Below are 23,940 nucleotides of genomic sequence, written 5' to 3'. Positions count from 1 at the left end.
GACAGCAACATGCTTGCTTATATTATATACAACCTATATACAACAGCTAAAGAAAGCTTTAGTTATAAAGAAAATGATATGGTATATATGATGGGGAAAAGTCATTACTTAATGGAGATGGTGATAAGGGAAGGCTTGATGGAGGGAGTGATTTTTTTGGCCATTTAAATTGTAAGAATAAAGCATGTTATAATGGAAAGAGCATTGGATTTAGAATTAGAGAACACTGATCCAAATCCTGGCCCTACAACTAGTTCCAGAAGTCATTCATCTCTCTGATTCAAATCCTGACCCTACATCTAGTTCCAGAAATGATTTGTCTCTCTGGCATTTAATTTCCTCATTTGAAAAATAGAATAGATCAGTTGTATAAAACTTAAAAAAGAGATAGGGGCTCCCCAAAGTGTACAAAGACCGCTTAGTTTGATAATGCAACATTATCTTTATTTTACTATTTTTTTTTACTTATCTTGTTAAATATTTCCCAATTACATTTAAAAAAACCCTTACTGTCTGTCTTTTTTAAGACAGGTGAGCAGCAAGGGCTTGGCAGATGAGGTTAAGTGACTTGATCAGAGTTATATAGCTGGGAAGTATTTGAGGACACATTTGAAAACCACGTCCTCCTGACTCCAGTCGTGGCACACAATGCCCTGCCAACTGTATTTCAATCCAATTCTGTCCCTCGTGACTGTTCTTTGATAGTCCTGGAATAGATGATCTCTAAAGTAGCTTTTAACTCCAAATCTTAAAGCCTATGATAGGAATTCATCAAGGTAAATGGGAGGGCATTCTAGGCTCAATGAGCAAAGACTTGGAGGGAGCCTGTGATGTGACCAGGGGACAGGACCAATCTGTTTATTTAGAGCATAGTATGTGCAGGGCAGTAATATTCCCATTATGAGAACAATTTTTGCTTGAAAAAAGAAAATCACAGAAGGGTTTGTTATAATAACAACTCCCCCAGTGCGTGTAAGTATTTACTCACAAACCATTAAGTACTTGATGGGGAGAGGGGACACCAAGGAGTGCAATAATATCAGAGTGTTAGAAAACACTGCCCACTAAAGATCAATCAGAAATGAAGATAAATGCTTGCTGAAATGATGATGTCATTCTGTGAGAGAACAGCTCAGCTCAAACACAGCCCCCTCTCCTGCCTTTTTATTGAAAGAGAACACATGTATTTCATAAAGCCAAGAGAGACGTGTAGCTTGGGAAGCGGAAACTGAGCATCCAGTCTTATGAGATGTGAAGTCTTGTTGACGTTTTCTCACAGCCATACATCAGCGTTGAGAAGAGTTTCCTCTGTGAGGACAATGGAGTCTAGACACCTTGGGAAGGAATCAGGAAGCTGGTCAGCCATGTATGAACTCACAAGGCTTCCTCAGCCTAGGAATGGTGATCAGGAACAGAGAAAGCCAGCAAATGCAGCAAAAGCAGATGTGGTATTTTGCCTGAGGGAGTTGCCTCTATTTTTCTTTGCTTTGGCTATGGAGATATGGGGTTGATGTAACAGGATCACTGGCAGTTCTCTTAAAAAGACCCACTCTTCTATTTTGTCTTTATCTTTAATGAATGAGTTCTCCTAAAAAATTCTCTTAAAAAGATCCACTCCCATATTTTGTCTTTATCTTTAATGAATGAGTTTTCTTTTAAAAATTCTCTTAAAAAGATCCACTCCTATATTTTGTCTTTACCTTTAATGAATGAGTTTTCTTTTAAAAATTCTCTTAAAAAGACCCACTCTTCTATTTTGTCTTTATCTTTAATGAATAAGAGTTCTCTTAAAAAGTTTTATTAAAAATACGCACTCTTCTATTTTGTTTTTATCTTAAATGAATAAGAGCATACCGACTGACTGCCTCTTAGGAAGCACTTTTAAATGCTTTGGAGATGAAAGAAATGACATTGAGACATAATTAAACATGAGTGGGCCCTCTTAGATGGTTTATTCTTCACGATCCTCAAGACATATGTCTTTCATATGCTGTCAAATGCCCCAGAACTGGCACATCCAAACACACTCTTCCTTTAATGTTCTCATCGCCATGGAGGGATTTGGGAATGCTTGGGCAGTCGCCAAATGATCTCTTTTCGAAAAGTAACAGCTCTTGGTGTTTCTAGGCAATCTCCCCTGGTGCTCTCCTGAATTTGAGCTACCCGCCCACCCACATTTAAAATTCCCTCCCTTCCTTTGAGATGTGACAATTGCTAACACCTTAACTGTTCATGAGAGTGAAAGTAAAAATTGTTTCATTGGTAAAAGCCTGGTGATATTGACAGGTGCTGATGAAATTATGAGGAGGTTGCTCATAACCAAGAAACTGTTATGTGTTAAACTTGGAATCCCTGTGCTATATAGGAAATGGTGCTGAATTTGAAACTTGACTCTATTACTTGGATCTCTGTGACTTTGAGCAAACGTTTAACCACTCCAAGCCTCATCTTCCTCATCTGTAAAATGAGAGGGGTTTACATATATGGCCCCTGCCATCTTTTTCCACCTTCGTTCTTTTGATCCCGTGACATTTGTCCAAACAACTTCACACATGTGTTGTGAGGATCTAGGAACAACATGGTGGGGCAGAAAGATCATTAATGTTGGAGCAACAGAATGCAACACTTGCCTCTTCCATTAATTTACTAGTCACATGTCACCAACAAGCCTATTAACCTCTCAGCATCCTCTCCTGTGAAATGTGGTTCATAAATACATGCCTCGTTTGCCTTGCAGATCATTGCAAAAATTTCATGAGATAATAATTATGAAGAGGACAGCCAGGTGTCTCATTAGATAGAGCACTGAGCCTGAAGTCAGGATGTCTTATCTTCTCAAGTTCAAATTTGGCCTCGGGTACTTACCAGCTGTGTGGCCCTGAGCGAGTCACTTAATCTTGTTTGCCTCAGTTTCCTCATCTGTTAAATGCACTGAGGAAGGACCACTCTAATACCTTTGGCAAGAAAACTTCAAATGGGGTCACAAAGACTCAGACACAACTGAAATGCTAAATAGCAACAGTGCCAAATGATTATGAAAGTACTCTGGAGATCATACACGACTCTTGTAAAAGAGGTTTACTTTGCCTTTTTTCATCTAAATAGACACCCCCACCTCCAATCTATAGAGAGGGATAGGCGCTGCATAGTACATTTATTTCCTGAATCTTCCTTCTTGCTCCAGCTCACCACACATTCACCTCATAAACTGAGAGCTTAAGCATTGTATAGGGACAGATGGGCCGTGTTCCAACAGTTGTATAGGAAATTAAATTGAATTAAGTGAGGCTCTCATGAGTTTCAAGAGTCAGATCCTTTTTCCCTATTTCACATTTCTCGAATCCTCTCTTGTAATGCTGATGATTCAGGACCTCTATTTCACTGCTTCCTGCCTTTACCTGCTTGGACCAATGAAGAGCCAGGACAAGCACAGTCAGGATTTTGCTTTACCCCGCTCCATTCTGAGGCTTCTTCATAGCAATGCATTGTGTCTGAAGTGGGAGACCACCTCTGTAATTTTTCAACCTTGGATCAATTGGAACTAGTTTGAGATTTGGTAAGAGTTATGAAAGATAGGTTGAAAGGGAGTGAGATAAGCTGGTGAAGGAATGAAGGAAACGCTGATGGATAACCCACAAGCTTCACTGGGGCTTATCATACAAAGTCAAAAATTCTAGAGGAAGCCTTCAGGAGTCTGGATGTGTGATTTATGGGAGGTAGTCACAAAGGTACAAGAACAAAGATCGCATGCTTTGGGATCAAAAAGGGCAGCTGTGGCTAAAGCACAGTGGCTAAAGTGCTGAGCTTGGAGTCTTTGTGAGTTTGAATCTGGCCTCAGACACTTACTAGTTGGGTGACCCTAGGAAGGAAGTCACTTCACCCTGGTTGCCTCAGTTTCCTCATCTGTAAAATGAGTTGGAGATGGAAATGGCAAACCACTTTATTATCTTTGCCAAGAAAACCTCAAATGGGATCATGAAGAGTCGGACATGACTGAAATGACTGAAAAACAAAAATAGCTTGTTTGTACATACTTGTATGCATGTTGTCTATTCCATTAGATTGTGAGCTCCTTGAGAGCAGGGGCTAGCTTCTGCCTTTCTTTATGTATCTAGTACTTAGTATACAGTACCTGGCACATAGAAGGTGCTTAGTGAATGTTAACAAACTAACTAGAATACCCTTTCACATGTTTCAACTGAGACTTTGTTGTTATTGTTGAGTTTATTTGGTAGGGACCTCCTACTCTGAAGATTGTGGAAGTTCTCAGGTGACTAACACAATAATCAGAAGTTCCTTTGCCGTTCCTTAAGTGCCTCTCTGAATCACTGAAATTCCATTTGCCATCCCAACCCCCATATGAGTTCTATTTGCTAATGGATTTTATTGAATGAAATGCTTGTAGGGCCTTTTGACTTAGATGCTATTGGTCTTTTGCTTCCAGGGATGAATGGATTGATGAATGGAAAGATAGATAGATGACTGGATTTTATTGAGCCTTTTTTGACATTACATTGCTATGAACCTTGTAATTTAAAAATAAACATGATCACCCCAAAAAAGAAGAGATAAAATGCTGGTAGCAGAGCATTTCTTTATCGACTTAATATATTTCTTTCTTTTTTTTTTAAAGCCCTTACCTTCCGTCTTGGAGTCAATACTGTGTATTGGCTCCAAGGCAGAAGAGTGGTCAGGGCTAGGCAATGGGGGTCAAGTGACTTGCCCAGGGTCACACAGCTAGGAAGTGACTGAGGGCAGATTTGAACCCAGGACTTCCCGTCTCTAGGCCTGGCTCTCAATCCACTGAGCTACCTAGCTGCCCCCGACTTAACATATTTCTAATTACTTGCAATCTTGTTAGATTTCCAAATATTTGTTGTGTGTTCATGTTTTATTATATAGACTATAAAATAAAATACATTACTTCTTAGCATATACACACATACACACAAACACACACACACACACACACACACACACACACACACAAGTGTTCTGGTCTTGCTTATTTCCTTTTAGATTCATTCATTTTTCTCTGTCTTTTCCCCCCCAGGATGAAAGAATGATGTGATGGATATAACTATGGGCTGCTGTACGGGCACAGGACCGCCTCCTTCCTGCCTCGTACTCCTGCTTCTCAAGCTTTTGGCCAGTGTTTCCCAGGGTCTCCCAGGGACAGGACCCCTGGGCTTCCACTTTACACATTCCATTTATAATGCGACAGTGTATGAGAACTCAGCAGCAAGGACCTATGTCAACAGCCAGAGCAGAATGGGTATCACCCTGTCAGATCTTTCCTGGGACATCAAATACAGAATAGTGTCTGGGGATGAAGAAGGCTTTTTCAAAGCAGAGGAAGTCATCATTGCAGACTTTTGTTTCCTCAGAATAAGAACTAAAGGGGGCAATTCTGCCATACTGAATAGAGAAATACAGGACAATTATTTATTGAATGTAAAAGGTTCTGTCAGAGGAGAGGATTTAGAAGCATGGACCAAAGTGAATATACAGGTCTTGGATATGAATGATTTGAGACCTTTGTTTTCACCAACGACATACTCTGTTACAATAGCAGAAAGCACACCTTTAAGGACTAGCATTGCCCAGGTAACAGCCACTGATGCCGACATTGGTTCTAATGGTGAATTCTACTATTACTTTAAAAACAAAGTTGACCTCTTTTCTGTTCACCCTACAAGTGGTGTAATCTCTCTAAGTGGGAGGCTAAACTACGATGAGAAGAACAGGTATGACCTCGAAGTTTTGGCAGTGGACCGAGGGATGAAACTTTATGGTAACAACGGTGTCAGCAGCACGGCAAAGCTTTATGTTCACATTGAACGGATCAATGAACATGCACCAACCATCAGTGTGGTCACGCACATCCCCTTCTCATTGGACAAGGAGCCCACGTATGCAGTGGTTAATGTGGATGACCTAGATGAGGGTGCAAATGGAGAGATTGAATCAATTTCCATTGTGGCTGGAGATCCTTTGGAACAATTTCTCCTGGTAAAGGAAGGAAAATGGATTAATGAGTACAAAATTAAGGAGAGAAAGTCAATTGACTGGGAGGGATTTCCCTATGGCTACAATCTCACTCTTCAAGCAAAGGACAAAGGTTCTCCCCAGAAATTTTCAGCCGTAAAAGTAGTCCATATTGCCAATCCCCAGAGAGACAGCATCCCCGTCAGATTTGAGAAGGAAACCTACAATGTCACGATTAGTGAATTTTCGCCTCCTGGAGTTGTGGTTGCCATTGTTAAATTGAACCCAGAGCCACCAGGGGTGGAATACAGAATATCCCCTGGTGAGGATGCAGAGTATTTTAAGATTAATCCCAGGTCTGGTTTGATAGTCACAGCTCAACCTCTGGATGTCATCAAGAAAGAAGTTTATGAGCTAGCGGTGTCAAACAAAGAAGGTGATTTGAAAGCACAAGTCACCATCGGTTTGGAAGATGCCAATGACCATACTCCTGAATTCCAGCAGTCCTCCTATGAAGCGTTTGTTAATGAGAGTGTGCCTATGGGTACAAGTGTGTTATCTGTTTCAGCTTCTGATAAGGACAAAGGAGAGAATGGCTATATCACATACAGTATCGCCAGCCTCAATGCATTACCATTTTCCATTAATCAGTTTACTGGTGTTATTCGTACAACTGAGGAACTGGACTTTGAATCCTCTCCAGAAAATTACAGGTTCATTGTGAGGGCCTCTGACTGGGGTTCACCTTATCGACATGAAAGTGAGGTCAATGTGACCATTCGTATAGGAAATGTCAATGACAACAGTCCCTTGTTTGAGAAAGTGGCCTGCCAGGGAGTCATTTCATATGACTTCCCTGTTGGGGGTCACATTACCGCTGTGTCAGCAATAGACATTGATGAACTGGAACTAGTAAAGTACAAAATCATCTCTGGAAATGAACTTGGTTTTTTTTATTTAAATCCTGACTCAGGTGTCTTACAACTTAAAAAGTCCTTGATTAACTCTGGTGTAAAGAATGGTAACTTTGGCCTCAGGATCACAGCCACTGATGGGGAGAATTTTGCAGATGCCATGTTTGTTAATATTTCAGTCTTACAGGGGAAGGTATCTTCTAAAAGCTTTAGCTGTCGAGAAACTCGAGTGGCACAAAAGTTAGCAGAAAAACTCCTCATCAAAGCAAAAGCCAACGGGAAGCTAAATTTGGAAGATGGATTTCTTGACTTTTACTCTGTTAATAGGCAGGGGCCCCATTTTGACAAATCCTTTCCTTCTGATATTGCTGTCAAGGAAGACTTGCCAGTTGGTGCTAACATCTTGAAAATAAAAGCCTTTGATGCAGATTCTGGCTTCAATGGGAAGGTGGTCTTTACCATTTCCGATGGTAATACGGATAGTTGCTTCAACATTGACATGGAAACAGGTCAGCTTAAAGTTCTGATGCCGATGGACCGAGAACAGACAGACCTCTACCTTCTTAACATTACAATTTATGATTTAGGGAAGCCTCAGAAATCTTCGTGGAGGTTACTGACCATTAATGTGGAGGATGCTAATGACAACAGGCCCATTTTCCTGCAGGAGAGTTACTCTGTTAATATTCTAGAAAGTTCAAGTATTGGTACTGAGATCATTCAAGTGGAAGCCAGGGATAAAGACTTGGGACCTAATGGGGAAGTGATGTACTCAGTATTAACTGATGCACAGCAGTTTTCCATCAATAGTTCAACTGGGATAGTTTATGTAGCTGATCAATTAGACCGAGAATCCAAAGCAAACTACTCATTAAAAATAGAAGCCAGGGACAAATCTGAGAGTGGCCAGCAGCAATTTTCTGTGGTTACTCTTAAGGTTTTCTTGGATGATGTTAATGACTGCTCCCCTACTTTTATACCAACCAGCTACAGTGTAAAGGTTCTTGAAGATCTTCCCGTTGGTACAGTCATTGCATGGTTGGAAACCCATGATCCAGATCTCGGCTTGGGGGGTCAAGTCCGTTACTCCTTGGTGAATGACTACAATGGGAGATTTGAAATCGATAAAGCCAGTGGTGCTATTCGTTTGAGCAAAGAGCTCGATTATGAGAAACAGCAATTCTACAATCTCACGGTCCGTGCAAAAGACAAAGGGCGCCCGGTATCTTTGTCGTCTGTTTCCTTTGTGGAGGTGGAAGTGGTGGACGTCAATGAAAACCTTCACACTCCCTATTTCCCAGACTTCGCTGTGGTTGGATCTGTAAAGGAAAACTCTCGTATTGGAACAAGTGTGCTGCAAGTGACTGCTAGAGATGAGGATTCTGGAAGGGACGGGGAGATCCAATATTCTATCAGGGATGGCAGTGGCCTCGGGAGGTTTAACATAGATGACGAAAGTGGTAAGTTTAAACATGAAGGCGAAAGTGATTGCTTTACCTGCTGTAAATGTTCATGGAGAAGCAGAATGATGGGTTTATGCACCAGTGAGTCCAACTTCATTGTAACAGAAGTCAGTTAAATTGCAAACATGCATTTGATGCCAAGTTGACATACGTTAAAAGCTTTTGTTACAGTATTCACATGGAGGTAGGGGACAGGGCTTTTTGATTTAGTAATTCAGTTTTCAGTAGGAGCCCTAGGATTTTTATTAGTCACTGGCTCAGTTACTGCTGTCGCTTTATCTTTTGATAGCTGCAAATAACTATTGTCACCTCTGTTGATTGCACTCTTGACCCTCATGAAAATATAGGGACCTAGTAAAGTAAATTATGGCACAATTGACTTTAAATTAGAAGTGCGAAATGGATTCTCAAATGGATTTCATATCCTACTTCTTCCTTTTGCCATGGTGCTTTTTCTGATACGCTATTGAATCAATTGTTTGATTTCTAACATTTTTCATGGACCTATTACAGCTTTAAACAATAGGCATTGATGTTCAGCATGCTCTGAGAGAACGTGGTCTTAATCAGGGTGTGTGTGTGTGTGTGTGTGTGTGTGTGTGTGTGAGTGTGAGTGAGTGTGTGTGTGTGTATACTATGTATGCTGGTACAAAATTAGATAATTTAAGGGGCTTTTGCAAATTAATTTTCCATAAGAAATTTATTTTTAAAAACATATAATCCCACACCTTTATTGTAGTAAATTAATTGTAACCCATTCAGTCTCTCTCTCTCTCTCTCTCTCTCTCTCTCTCTCTCTCTCTCTATTTCTCTCTCTCTCTCTCTCTATTTCTCTCTCTCTCTCTCTCTCACACACACACACACACACACACACACACACGGAATTATTTTTGCACTCATGTATTTTTTCTGCCAGTTATATAAATGTATATACATGTATCTATTCACCTACATAAATCTAACTATTCCTCTGATAATAGTAGGTGTTTAAAAGGTCTTTTCCTCCAGATTGTGAGCTCCTTGAATTCAGCTTTGCCATTTAAGTACTTGGCAAAGTCCTTATAACAAAATATAGCATTTTGAACCCATGGGTGTTGAAGGGCTTTTGATAACTATTCTTTAAATCCTAAGTGCCATAATAATTATTAATATTACTAACACAAAGGTAATACAAAAGGGAGAGAGTTTAGTAGTTTTATTAAAAAAGGGTAAGAGACGAGCTTGATATACTGATCAGCTAGCCCCATTGCCTGGAAGACATGATTTCAGGTGTAGACCTGGATGCATACTGACTATATACCTTTGAGCAAGTCACTTGACTATAGTACTCCAGAAACCTCTCTAAGACTGAGTTGCAAAGGAAGGACTGACTTGTATTTGTAGAGGAAATTTAAAATCTTTATGTGATGGTTCCCTATTAAAGGGAGATATTTTAGAAGTATGTATAGTTGGAGTAGTATACCATTTTACTCACTAAACATCAACTTCATATTAAGATATTTTAAAAGTTAATATTGGGGGCAGCTGGGTGGCTCAGTGATTGAGAGCCATGACTAGAGATGGGAAGTCCTGGGTTCAAATCTGACCTCTGACTCTTCCTGTGTGACTCCAATCAAGTCACTTAACCCCCATTGCCTAGCCCTTACCACTGTTCTGCCTTGGAACCAATACATATTATTGATTCTAAGTTGGAAAAAGTGAATATTTTTATAACTTTTGTTCTCATATTGCCAACATTTTCCAATATATGCTCCCTTTCCCTCCTGTCTCCCATAGTTATCTCTTAAGAAGAAAGGGGGGAAATACCAGTTCAGCAAAACTAGCCAACATATCCAAAATGATACATATATAAAATACTTAAATTTTAGGTATAGCTCCTAATTCTGAGAAATAAATTTCTGGGTACAAATAATAATGGATTGAGTCATGAAATTGGTTTCAGGAAGACCCAAATTTGAGTCTTGCTTCAGATATAAGTTATGTGATTCTGGGCAAGTCTCAACCTCTTCATCTGTAAATGAAAGCATTTTACTTAGTGTCCTTGAAGGCCATTTTAGCTGCAAATAAATCAGTGCTTTAATTTTCGTAGCCAAAAGGAAGTAGCTGATTAAAATAATTATGTAGTATGTTGAAGCTTGAAATATGCATTGAGTAAATTTTATATAATAAATATATAATATAACAATAATATAATCAATATAAACATATAATATTATTTAGTGTTAGGACCCTTCTGTGTTATGGCCTGTCTGCCTACCACGCTTGGAATGTTTTCCTTCATCACCTTGACTTCTTAGTTTCCCTGGCTACTTTTAATACTGAGCTCAAGTCCTGTCTTCTACAAGAGACCTTCCTTAGTCCTCCTTGTACTCCTAGTGACCTCCCTCTGAGACTTTGCTCTGTCTACTTTGTATATATCTTATCTATATATTTGTTATTTGATTGTTTCAGTTATATCTGATTCCTTGTGACCCTATTTGGGCTTTTCTTGGCAAAGACACTGAAATGGATTGATACTTCCCTCTCTAGCTCAGGTTACAGATGAGGAAACTGAGGCAAATGCAGTTAAGTGACTCGTTCACTGTCACACAGCTAATAAATACTGGAGGCCAGATTTGAATCTTCCTGACTCTAGGCTTAGTGCTCTATCCATTGTGATACCTAACTGTCCATCACATTATACAAGTATCCCTTCCACATTGTTAATTTCCCTATCACAGTTATGATTTATTGTGGGTTGGCATAAGAAATTAAATGCAAGTATTAGGGAGTTTTGTGGAAGCTTTAGACAACACATGAAGGTCAGCAAATGACAGAAAAATGTTAGAAATTCAGTTAAATGCATAATGAGTTTAATAATTGATTAGTAAATACTTGGAGGAATCAATGAATGATCTGGACAACATGAGAAAAAATAGAGTTGAACCTTTGAGTTCTCTAAGTATGACTATGCAGGCAAACACTGGTCCATAAAAATTTTAAGTCATTTGTATAAAATGGGAAAAAAAGTCTAGCATATTAGGCAGCTAATTGGCACAACTGGTGTAGCATGTAGAGGGCTGGATTTGGAGTCAAGAAGACCTGACTTCAATGTTTGTCTCAGACTTTTTGATTCTGGACAAATCAGGTTATTCAGATGAAAAATGGGGCTTATCATAGCACCTACATCCAAGGGTTATTGTGAGGATAAAATGAGATATTTGTAAATCCCCGTGCAAACACTGAAGAGCCATATAAATGCTAGCTCTTATTACATGTGAACTTTCCTGACCATGTCCATGCTAGCAGAATACCATTGGGTAGATGTGTTTCCAGTGTAGTAGAGCCTACACGCTGCAGAGGTGCATGACCCTGGACCTGAACAAGCATAAAGGAGGATGTCCTGAAAAGCCCCGTGCCAGCCCCATCTATAAAGCTACATCATGCTATAAGAAATTAAAAAAAATTCCACCTTGTGTTCTTTTAACAAAACAAAGTGCAGGAATGACTCGATGGGAATGGGCTAGGTTTTCATAATGTGTATGTATGTGTCTCCCCCCCCCCAATTCTGGGTGTAAAATGTGTATATAATTACGTAGGTTGCAAAGCTACCCTTTTCATTTTGGGCTTGAGAATATTGTGGTTTTCATTTATATTTATAAAACAAATACCCATTTTCCCTCTGTTCTCCCCATCCTTTACCACTTCCCTTCCCCTGCATTTCCTCAGTTGAATTCTGGGTAATAGAAATGCATTTGATATTATTAACAATGTTAATAGCAGTACTCCCATTATTTTGCCTATATGAAGAGATCCACAGTTTTCTGATTTCTTTCACACATATTAGCTCTCTAAAAAATTTTTTTTTGAGGTACAGGCAGGACTATTGGTGTTATCTTCATTTTATAAATGATGGGGAGAAAAACCAGGAAAGTGAGCTTCCCATGGTCACAGAACTAGTAAGTGAAGAAACATGGACCAGAAACTAGGTCGTCTGAGATCAACAAATCCAAAGACCATTTATTAAATGCCTACTATGTGAGACACGCTTGACTGGTAAACTTCTTGAACTTACCAAGATGGCAGGGGCCTTTTTTGTTTTTGCTTCTATTTCTGTCCTATGGGTTTAACACAGTATTTTGCACCCAGTAAACAATAAAATGCTATATCTGACTATCTATATTTCTCTGTCTTTTGTCTATATCTTTTTCAGTTCCCTCACCCGTTCTGTCTCTGTCTCTGTCTTTCTTTCTCTGCCTCTTTCTCTCTCTCCCCCCCTCTCATTTCTAGTATTTAATGCTAATGAGTACCTGCCCTCATGGAGTTTACATTCTGTTAGTCAAGGGCTCTTTCCACTGTGTCACAGAAGTTTTGAATTAATCAGCTATTTATAAGAGATTTTTAATTTTTAAAATCATGGGACTTCTTCCATTCTTTCCCTCATTGTATAGACTCTTCCCCTTCTAACTAATCATCATGGTAAGAAATAAAGATTTTGATTTGGATGTTGAAATCTTTCATGAAGATTAGATTTTCTATATAATAATATTCACAACCATGTTGCTGCTTCCCCTCTCTCCTCTGTAAGAATTTAGCTAATTAGCAACCTATAAGCTCCTGGAAGCTGACTCAGAATGATTGCTTGGAGTCTTGCCAAGTTGAGACAGTGTTGAGGATAAGTTTGGCAATCGGTTGTCCAACATGAGAAGTCATTAGCATGATGCTGTTGGGTTAGCAATAGCTTAAGCGCTATTGAATGATTCATCAGCCCTTTGCTCTGGTGAAGTGCTAAAAGTCACAGTTTGGATTGCATTTGAGGCACCAGGCTGTTTATTCTTTCTACAGTTAATGAGTCTTTCCTCAAAGGACACACTGGATTTCTCTAGGCCTTTTAGACAGAATGATCCAACCTCATTTGGGTTTATGTTGCTAACCAATGATTGAGTTCAGCTATCAGGAGATTTGATCCATGTCCCTAAATCTAGTTGGGGGCCCAGAATAAAATGTGTCCCTTATTATTTCTTTTATGTAAGTTATTTCTTAATTTGTCTGATACCTTTTTAGGCAAATCTCTTCCCTTTTGCTTTCCCTTCTCAAAAATCTAAATAAATCCTTAGTCTTCCTTAGTGATCATTTTCCAGCACTCTTTTTTTCAGACAAAAATACTTTCTTCTTACTCCATAAGCACTAGAAGTGAGAACAATCATGATTTGGTTATCTATCACACTACATATGCATTGGTTCATTCCTTTTTATTTTTCCCCCGTACATTGTAGTCTTGCTTTTATTTGGAAATCAGAGAAACAGAACCATATTTTGATGTTACTTTACATAGACATTTAACAAATGTTTAATAGCATAAATGGATTGACTACAGCTCCAACCAGAATGGATGTGATTATGATTTAAAGCACTAGTCCAGAAGGTGCTGTTTAATCAATTTTTTTCCTACAGAGATATCATTCTTAATGTTTGCTATAACACTAAAATGTGTGTGTGTAGCCTTTACAATTCATATATTTTACTTTAAAATGTACACATTATATACTTTAAAGCAATAATTTATCTTTTAAAAATATTTTGCAACCATACAAGAAACCTGACTGGTACTTGGGTTATTTAAATTAACTAAATTAATTGTAAGGAATATGTTTGGAGTGACACAGCTCATATTCCAGACATATTCATTTTGAATACCAGGAATTGAGTTTTCACTTGTTATGATTATAGTAAACAAAGGGATAGAAATAGAATTGTGAAATCTAGAAATGGAAAATGTTTTAAAGACTATTGAAGCTAAGCTAATAATCTCATTTTACAGATGAGGAAATTGAGGTTGAGAGAGTACCCCAGGTGATATTGTGTTAACTGGATTGATTGGAGAGGATGATTTTTGTAGGTAAAAAGTAGGATATAATTTTCAAGAAGTAAGCAGAGGCCACAGTGGTGAAATTTGCAATTTTTGAAGAGGTACTCAAATCACTGAAGACTTTTGGGGAGAGAGGATCATGTGAGAAATGAATTATCCCTGGAAAATTAATTACTGAAACATTCATTGTGTGCTTATTGGGTGCACTATACTAAGGCTTGGTGTTTTAGAGAATGGCAAAATTATAGTCCCTGCTCCTTATGGGGGAGCCAACTTGTAAACAACAATGTGTGTTCAATATATATATATATATATATATATATATATATGCATACATCATATATATGGTATAAATGAGAGAATAAGCAATTAATTAAATGGGAGGCAATCTCAGAAGTTGTCTCTCAAGAGAGACCATGGATCCTTTAAAATATTGAATTATAATAGCTTCAGATTCTTGCCAGCTGTTCTGAAAGGATGACCATGGTTGCCTCTCATCCAGGATGACCTATGTGTCTCCATTTTTCCTAGCCTAAGTAAGCACAACCTATTTCATTTAACAAAACAAATCTCCTTTTAGCAAAACAAATAAACCCAAAGAAAATGCAAAAATAGCAATTAAAAAACAGATGGCCATATTTATGAAGCACAAAGATCATATAATGGACTAACCAAAGATAATTTTCCTGGCCCATCTTGAAGATCTCAACTTGCCTTTTTTTTCTTTTTCTTGCCTTAGCTAATCCTCTCTGACATCAAGCTACTGGGATGTCAGTTTTCCAGTCTGTTTATAGTAAGTTAGCACCTAGCTCCCCTTCTGACCTTCAGTCATGGCTTAATGGCACCCTGGTCTCTTGAGCTGCATTTCCTTAGCACCTTTGCAATACCAGAAAGAAATTGCTTCTCTTTGCTTTGAACCCTGATTCCCTAGTGAGTTTACTTGATTCATGTTTCTAGTCTGAGGGGTTTTTATTAGCCATTCCATGATGGACATGTTCTGATGTCAATAGATGCACAGATCCTAGCTCTAAGAGTAGATTATCATTTCTTTATTTCCAATGAAGCAAGAAGACCAAGGTCATTCACTCTCAGAGCTTCAGGGGGGTAATTCTTACTTCTCTCCATCTCTTACTCCTCTCCCAGCTATTATTTTGATCTAATTAGGTAATGCATGTAAAACATTCTGTAACTATAAAGTGATATATGAATGAGTCATTATCTAGTGAACAATTCTTCTTTAGGTTCCGTTTAATGAATCATGTAGTTTTTTTAGGTAAGTGACCTTCTATAATTTGATCATTATAATTTTACAATATAAAAATACTTTTAACCATTTCACAATAATGGACAATTTCCCTTTGTATTAAATGGCCTTTTCCCTCACAGTGTGCTAGCATACAGACTCTAGTACCAAGTATGTTAATAAGAGGATGTATTTTAGTGAGTTCTTAGAGTACGTACATATTATTTAGTTACAAAATTTTTCTACAAATAAATTTATTGTTGTTCAATTGTATCAGACTCTTGATGTTCTCAATTGGAGTTTTCTTGGCAAGGACATTGGAGTAGTTTGTTATTTTATAGACGAGGAAACTGAGATAAAGGGTGAAGTGACTCCCTCAGGTTCATACAACTTTAACGTGTGAGACCAGATTTGAACCCAGGGAGATGATTCTTCCTTTTTCTAGGCCCAGGCTCTATCCACTGTGCCATAGCTGCCCTCCACAATTGACTATATTATCTCAAATGTTAAAGAGCACCAAATCAAATTTATTATTTCCTAATGACTTCTCTAAACTTTAACATATTGTAAATTAAGAATGTCCTTACATAGAAAGTGTTAAAATCTTAACAACAGAACCCTCAAATTTAACACATTTGACTCATAAAAATAGAGAGGCATCATAATAGAGCTTAAATTCTGCCTCTGAAAAATACTGGATTTGTGACCACAGGCAATTCACTTAACCTCTCGATTCATAAGGCATTTCTCCAAGACGTGAGTTACAGAAGAATTTCTGATATGCTTTGATGGAGGTAATTTTCACACCAAGAATTTCCCGTGCCAATGAAATTATAGGGGAGCAGGGGAGGAAAAAAGAGAGAGACAGAAAGAGGAGACGGAAAGGATAGGAAAAAAATAACTATTTACCTTGACTGTAATATCACCAGAAATCAATGGTGCCTTCCATTTGGGGATAGTTGCTGGGTTTCCAGTTTGTTAGGCATCTTTGTATGAATTGTACATAATGATAACTGAGACACTATAGTTTGTAGTAGCTACTTGAGGTTTTAGTCATATAACCCATCTCCACAAATCCTTTGCCCATCTTATCTTTTTATCTTGTTTTGAGTTGAATGTGAATTCTTATAGCACTGTTAACAGAGGTCCTCCAGGTTTTTGTTTTTAAAGGGAGAAAGAAAGGAAATGGAAATAATTAGGGCTCTAGCTTCTCTGACCTATATTTTCCTGATCTCTTCTATAATTTTAGGGCTAGGTCAGCTCAGCAGAAAGTTTGTTTGTTTATTTTTCCAGCTCTACTATGTCAACAGAAGAAATAAACGTCCTGGGGGTTGCCGTGATGATCATTGGGAAAAAGATTAATAATTGTGTATATTTTCCTGCTTCAACAGAACTGTATTCTCATTGGTATAGTTACCCCTTCTAGTAAAGACTATACCCCATATATATATATCTTCTCATCCTGAATAAATTTTGTCTTAGCATCATCTACCCCCATTGTACAACCCTCTATCATGGGTGAAGAAGGGAATCCTACAGAACTGAGGATAATTCTATATACACACACATAGATATGCATAAAGATGCATAAAGATGCATATAAATGTATATATTTGTATATATATACATAATTACATGTGCATATGTATATATATTTGTGCTTCCTGGGTTACTGTGTCCAAAATGTTAATCATCTACTATCAATTCTCCTGGTGATTGCTTCTTTACTTAGCTAGGCAGGTCTACCCCTGGCAACACAGGCTGTTGGCAGACTGTAATACCATAGTAAAAGCCTTCCTACTGCTAGAGAGTGCCAGTGTGCTGTATCCCCAGTAGAGTAGTTTTGCTGTTTATTTGGAGGTTGAAAACTCAGAGAAGCACTTTTTTGGAGGTATTGTCCTATGTCCTTTGTAATCTCATTATCACAGGCCTAGTTCAAGCCTTGTTCCTTTTGCAGTAAAAGTTTTTTAAGTGGTCTCCTGCCGACTATTTTTGCATCATCCCCTTTGATGCCAGATACATCTGTAATTATGGTATTTTGGTTTGGAGTAGGCGCTTAGTTTTCATCTTGGCCAGGAGTCCTTATGTGTGTGTGTGTGGTATATGTGTGGGAGAGAGAGAGACAGAGATAGAGACAAAGAGACAGAGATCCCTTTTAGAGTCTGGTGAAGATTATTGACTCATTATAAAATATTTTTAAATGCACAAAATAAAATGTTTAGGATTATAATAGAGATAAAGTGACAGAGATCCCTTTTAGAGTCTGGTGAAGATTATTGACTCTTTAGAAAAAATATTTTTAAATGCACAAAATAAAATTCGTAGGATTACAAAGGAAACCAAAGTTTAGGAAAGGTAAAGTGTAATTCCACTACCTCCCCCCTCAATCGAAGTTTATGGACCGCCTGAAATCTATCAATGAATCATTATGGATCTGTTGGGGAAAGGAACACAGGCAATCTTTGAATCCTGGTTTGAGAACCCTAATCTAGACCAAACGATTTATGCTTCAAATGACTAAGTAGAGGTGCATCTAGTGGTTGAGGTGTCTGCCCAAGGACACATAACAAAGAAATAATAAACCAGAACTAGGGGCACCAGAGGGGCAATGTACCATTAACCCCCTGGGAGCCTCGAAGTTAGTAATTGCAGAACACTTGACACAAGGCTTTTTGGTGGTCCCACAAAAGCATTTTAAGCCTGTCTGGGGATGAAGAGAGATGGTGTATTTTTTTTAAACATTCAAGTTTTATATAAATAAAAAAGAACTCCTTATTTTGTATTATGTCTATTCTAACATTGTAAATGTTAGAAATAAAACCAGAACCAGGACCCAGGTGTCCTGAGTCCCAGTCTAGTCCTCTTTCTATTAAAACTTCTTTGGTCTCTCCTAAGGCATAGCTTGAATCACCTTACTCCCTTGCTTTAAAAACTTTCGAGCCTGCCAGATAAGTACACTTTTTTTTTTAACTGAGATCAAGGTAATAGCAGGCATAAGGAACCCTGAAGACCAGAGAAGACAAGATAAGCTTATCTTTTTAAAATGTTAAGTCCAATAGGAAAAAGCATGAAATATTTACCTTAGCCTTTAGAGCTAAATAAACAAAATACATGATTTGTTTCCATTCTACCTCTCCGGCTTTATCGTGTACGGCTCTGATTCATGAACCCTGTGTTCTGGCCCCACAGTACCACTTGCTTTCTGTTATCCAAAAGTTTCCCTGTTCCTTTTTTGCTTTCATTTTAGCTGTTCCTTATGCTCCCAGTACCCTTCTCCTCCACTTCCTTGTCAATCTTATTCTTTTTGCCACTTCCCAAATGCCGCCTCCTCCAGAAAACAAAATGAAACAGCAAACCATTTTTGTCACTCAGCAAGCAGGCACTGTGCTAAACACTGAGGATACACAGAAAAACAACAACAACAAATGTCTGTTCTCCATTCTAATGTGAGCAAAAAGAATCCATATGAGTTTTTGTTGCTACTTCTAGCCAGCAGTAATCTCTCCTCTGAGAGCCCCATAACTCTTAAAGATGCCTACCTTGTGTACAGTTATTCAGCCAAATTCAGTATGCATTTATTAAGCACCTACCTTCTGTAAACCATCTCGCTATGTGCTGATTATACAAAGACAAAAACAGTTCTTGCCCTTAAGGATTTTATAAAAATTCTGTTGACTTTCTTTGTAAACATCTTCTCTTTCCTACTGCGATGGTTAGCTCTTTGTATTGCTCTCAGTACTAAGCACAGTGGATCATGGGACGGAGCATCTGGAAAGTTTGCTAAGTGAATGAATGGCAGTCAGGGAAGAGAGAAGGGTGATGACTCTAGATCAAGAGTTTTGTCAGGGTAGAAGCACCTGTTTCGGTACAAGGAAGTCGAAGTTAACTTTTGTAGCAGCCGATCCATGTAGCATCCTATCCATGACCTAATGCAATGCGCTAAGACCCTTCTTTCTCTCATGTGCCGAGCTCCAGACTTCACATTTCTTATGATTTGTGACTCTTACTCTCCTTCCTTGCATTCCTGCAAACTTGTTTGGTAACTCCTCAGTGATGAGTCAAGGAGTAAGACAGATGGTGCTTGGCAGTTTTGGAGTTATTTATGAGAAGCTGAGCTTGAATGACTTCCCTCCCCCATACCATTCATTTTTAAAAGTGACGTTTTTACCCCAACTCACCTAGCTGAAAAGAGGCTCATTGAATTCTGGCCCAGACTTGCCCCCAGAATTTCCGTTTGGGTCCAGACCAAACCAAAGGGAATGGAGTTATGAGCCAGTGACAGCAGGGACTTTCCATGGCTGTGGATTTTTAACCTTCGCTCTTGACTTCTCTTCCCCAATTATTCCAGAATGAAAATAATGTTTCCCTGAGGAACCCCAAACACTGTATTACATTCAGATGAACTTAGTAGTTGTCATATAAGCCAGGTGGGGAAAAGGATTAGATGTCTCTGGGAAAGAGTGAACAGCATGTTTTTATTACTCCTTTCATCAGGTGCCTTCTTCTTGACCTTTTCCGAGCTGTTGGTTTGAGGCAGTTTGAGTTTTAATGGAAAACCTGTTGGTTAGAATCTGCAATAACATCTACATTGTATATCAAGCTTTTTCTCCTGGTATTGTAAGTAGTCAGTGATTAAAAAGTAATGACAGCCCTAATTAAATAATTCTAATAATGGGGTAAGGCTACAGTTTGGGAAGCATTGTGGCCTTTTCTCTCTCTCTATGTGGTCTTTTTCTCTTAAATAGGAAATTACTCTTAACATTTAAAAAAAGATTGGCTTATCTTGCCTCCTCTGGTCTTTGGGATGCTTTATGCTTAGTATTTACTTGGTCTTGGTTATACAGTTGTTATGAAAACATTATCAGTGACAATGGCTTTTGGATTATTTTCTGACATCATAAACAAATATTCAGTGACATTTAGAAATTGATGTGCTGTTTTTCCTCTCATATGTGACATAATCTAATTTGTATTATGTTTATCAATACATGTGTCTCATGTGCCCTAACAAAATATAAGCTTTTTGAGGGTAGGGATTATTTCTTAGTCTCACTTCTTTCTTCCTTTCTCAGGACAAAACCTAGCCTTGTGCATAATAGTTGTTTAATGAGTTTTAGTCATGAAGTGGATGAATGAATAAGTGTAGGGATGAATGAACACCAGGATGCATAGAAAGGTAGTGAAATTCGTCCATATGTAAATTATATGCATTTATATACTATGGATATTTTTTTCTGTTTTTTTTAAATCACTTGCATCTCATTTTAGTTTTGTGAAACTGTTTTGTGGGTTTTTGCATGCAGATTGAAGGATACTTTCATTTATCATTGCAGTATGAAGAGAGTTATGGAGTTTGATAAATATTTATGTGGTGTTACTACCACTGCAGTGTTTCATTGAAAAGAGAATGAAATGAAAATGAAAATGGGCTTCATTCTGTATTTTTAGCTTGCTGGGTTTTATGAAAATGTGTCTTATCGACAGGCAAAATCTACAAAGAGTTGTATGTAGGATTCAATTCAATTTATATTAAATTCTGGGTGCCGGTGTTTGAATTATTGGATATAATAGGGCTCTCCACATTTCCCTATTGGACTGTGTAGATTTTATTACTCACTCTATGGTCACTTTCTGTGATTAAATTCACAGAGCAGCTGATTTTCATTTGCATAACATCGTTAATGTATGGCTCAATTTTTTTTTAAGTCAACATGTTGGTGAGAATAATGCATTACTAAATGTTGTATATTGAATGGGAAATGTCTAACTCAAATAAAAAAAAAACTGTCCATGGAATTAAGATGGAAATTTGGGGGATACAGATGCATCCACACAGTGATAAGTTGAATTTAATTTTAGTATAAAAGAAGCAGGATTGATTTCAAAACATATGCAAGTAAATGTGATATAGAGAGCTAAAACTAAATCTGTGTGCTAATGTTTCTGCTTGCTAGCTCTGTGACTATGGGAAAGTCTCTGAAACATTAGGTACCTCAGTATTCTCAACTGGAAAGTGGGGGTAAGAGTAATCACACCATCAAAGTCACACAGTGGAAAGAATGTAGTACTTAGAATCCAGGAAGAGTTGATTATGGAATCTGTCTCAGACCATGGGCAAATCAATGACCTTTTTTGAACTCATGTATAAAATAGCCTCATATTTTTTTCTAGCTCTTAATTTATCTTCTTATGATAGATTATAGTGTTATAATGAAGCAAAACATTTTGGAAATTTGTAATCCATAAGAGAGGTAATATGAAAAGTAGATAGAGTATTGGACCCGGAGTCATAAAGACCTGGGTTCAGATTTTGCCTCCAGAACTGACAAGGGGACCCACTCCTACTAAAGTAACTTTAGTTACCTACTAAAAAGTTGTTCATTTGTTTTTCAGTCATGCCTGACCTTTATCTGGGGTTCTCTTGGCAAAGATATTGGTGCAATTTGCCATTTCCTTTTCCAGTTCATTTTGAAAACAAGGAAACTGAGGTAAATAGGGTTAAATGACTTCCCCAGAGTCACCTAATTAATGAATGTCTGAGGCTGGATTTGAACTCAGAAAGATGAATCTTCCTGACTCCTGGCCTGGCCATTTACCCACTGCATCACCAAGTTGCCTCCTCTACTAAGTAAGAGATAGACATTGGAGGTAGGAGTTCCCATTGGGATAAAAATTTGGATCTGTGCCAAAATTTAGATCTGGGCTATTGCTACAGATGTATATTACTCAAGCATGTTTTTCTTTTTTTTTTTAATTTACCCTTTCTCCATCTGCTTCTTTGCTGTCTTTCCATCTGCTTTACAGGTGATTTTTAAAAAATCATCATCACTTAGCAGAATAACTCCTCAGTTTTAAAAATTTTATTTTGTCAAGTTCTTACTAAGCTGCTTAGAGAAAGGTTAGTTTCCTGGTCTTTGAGTCAGAAAATCTGGGTTTCTATCCTTATTTTGAAGTTGAGCATCTCTTAAGGTGTCTTCTGAATCTAGTCACCCATCAGCAAAATGGAGAAAATAATACATTTTTCATACAACCTGTTGTTATTTTTATAGAGAAAAACCTTTGTAAAGGTAGCTGTTAACTATGATTAGTCTAATCATTTAACTGTATAAATTACTTGGGGGGGGGGGTGTTGGTAATAGGATTTAGTGAGGATTGGCCTTGAACCAGCCCAAATCTACTAGCTGAAGTCAATCAGTTAATGAGAATTTATTAAATATATACTATGTGTCTACTATTATTATACTCTATAAAATATACCATTTACACATATTAGATGCAATACCTGCTATTATTAAATTCCTGTCATTTGAAGATAGCTTAGATTTTCATTGTGGGGATTTATACCTGAGAAATCAGCAAACAGCTGTACATAGGAGAACTTGATTTATTGTTTTCTTGATCATTGAGACTTAATAAAGCTTGGAAAACTTTTAATAATGCAGCTTCAACTTAAAACGTGTCTTATGGAACTTTATTTTCCCCTAGATCAGGTTGTTAAGCATTTACCATCATACCCTTTGATTCCATGCCTCTGTCTCAAGAAATGGACCATTTATTTGAAGATGAGAATAAAAGAAGATTTGATCAAACATTTAGCATTAGGGATACAATTAGAATAAAAAATCTCTACTCACAGGGACCTTACATTCTAATAAAGAAGCTTACATTCTTTGATGATCCAAGACACATAGTAAGTGATCTTTATTTGAAAGAAGAATGGATGAGGGAAGGATGGGCATGGAGAAACATCGATTGTGAAATATTTAAAAACAAATATTGAAAAATTGTATTGACATGTAACCTGAAAAAAATAAGTTTCTTTTAATTAAAAAAATGTAAAATAAGAAAGAAGGCCAAATGAAAAAAAGTCATTCTGTAAGAAGCTAGAGTCTTTTTAGAAGAATATGTGGAGTATGTAGAATATTACAGTAATATTAGATTTGGGACATCAGAAAAGAGACAGGGCAGAGAATTGTGTACAGATGTAGAAGGCAGGACATGCAAATGAAACATGGCAAAGAGACTTCTTCCTTGGGAGGGTTGGAGTGAGATGGAGGTTTGGAGAAATTGAGCATTATTAGTTGTTGGAAAGACTTCATATTGAGGCTGAAACAATTAACTTCTGGCTCTGGGTGCTGCTGGCTGTTTTGGGTTGAGCCTTTGTAAATCCTAGTATAGGAACTGACACCATAAAAACTGCAGAAGAGAAGATTACCCTGGAAGGACTACTCTGGCAAGAGACTCCAGGCAAGAAGACCTTTTAGGCGTCAGCTGCAAATTAAATGAGCAGATTTGTATCTTCTGTGGGCATCTACTATGGACCGGCCAGTGTGTTTAGAGCTTTGGGGGATAATAAAAAAAAGTAAAAGACCAGACCCTGGATTTTATTGCAGCCATTAGCAGCCTAATTGCAAAATCTGTATGTGCTGAAGTATTGCTCCACAAAACTCTCCCTTTCTTCAATATCATTAACATGATCAAGGA

The 23,940-nt window shown here is 37.8% G+C and overlaps 1 protein-coding gene across 3 annotated transcripts in view; it reads left to right on the top strand.

The window, feature by feature from the left end:
* Positions 1 to 23,940, top strand: part of FAT3 (FAT atypical cadherin 3) — a 756,780-nt gene that overhangs the window by 170,677 nt on the left and 562,163 nt on the right. For all 3 annotated transcript variants that reach the window (XM_056794533.1, XM_056794534.1, XM_007495043.3), the window contains exon 3: positions 5,054 to 8,362. In XM_056794533.1, the coding sequence (XP_056650511.1) occupies positions 5,071 to 8,362 (3,292 nt within the window). In that variant the 5' untranslated portion in view covers positions 5,054 to 5,070. The remainder of the gene's footprint in view (positions 1 to 5,053; positions 8,363 to 23,940) is intronic.

Source organism: Monodelphis domestica, chromosome 4 (assembly GCF_027887165.1).
Source record: "Monodelphis domestica isolate mMonDom1 chromosome 4, mMonDom1.pri, whole genome shotgun sequence".
Lineage (NCBI taxonomy): Eukaryota > Metazoa > Chordata > Mammalia > Didelphimorphia > Didelphidae > Monodelphis > Monodelphis domestica.
Note: the sequence above shows the minus strand (reverse complement) of the source record. Positions and strands in the feature narration are given on the sequence as shown.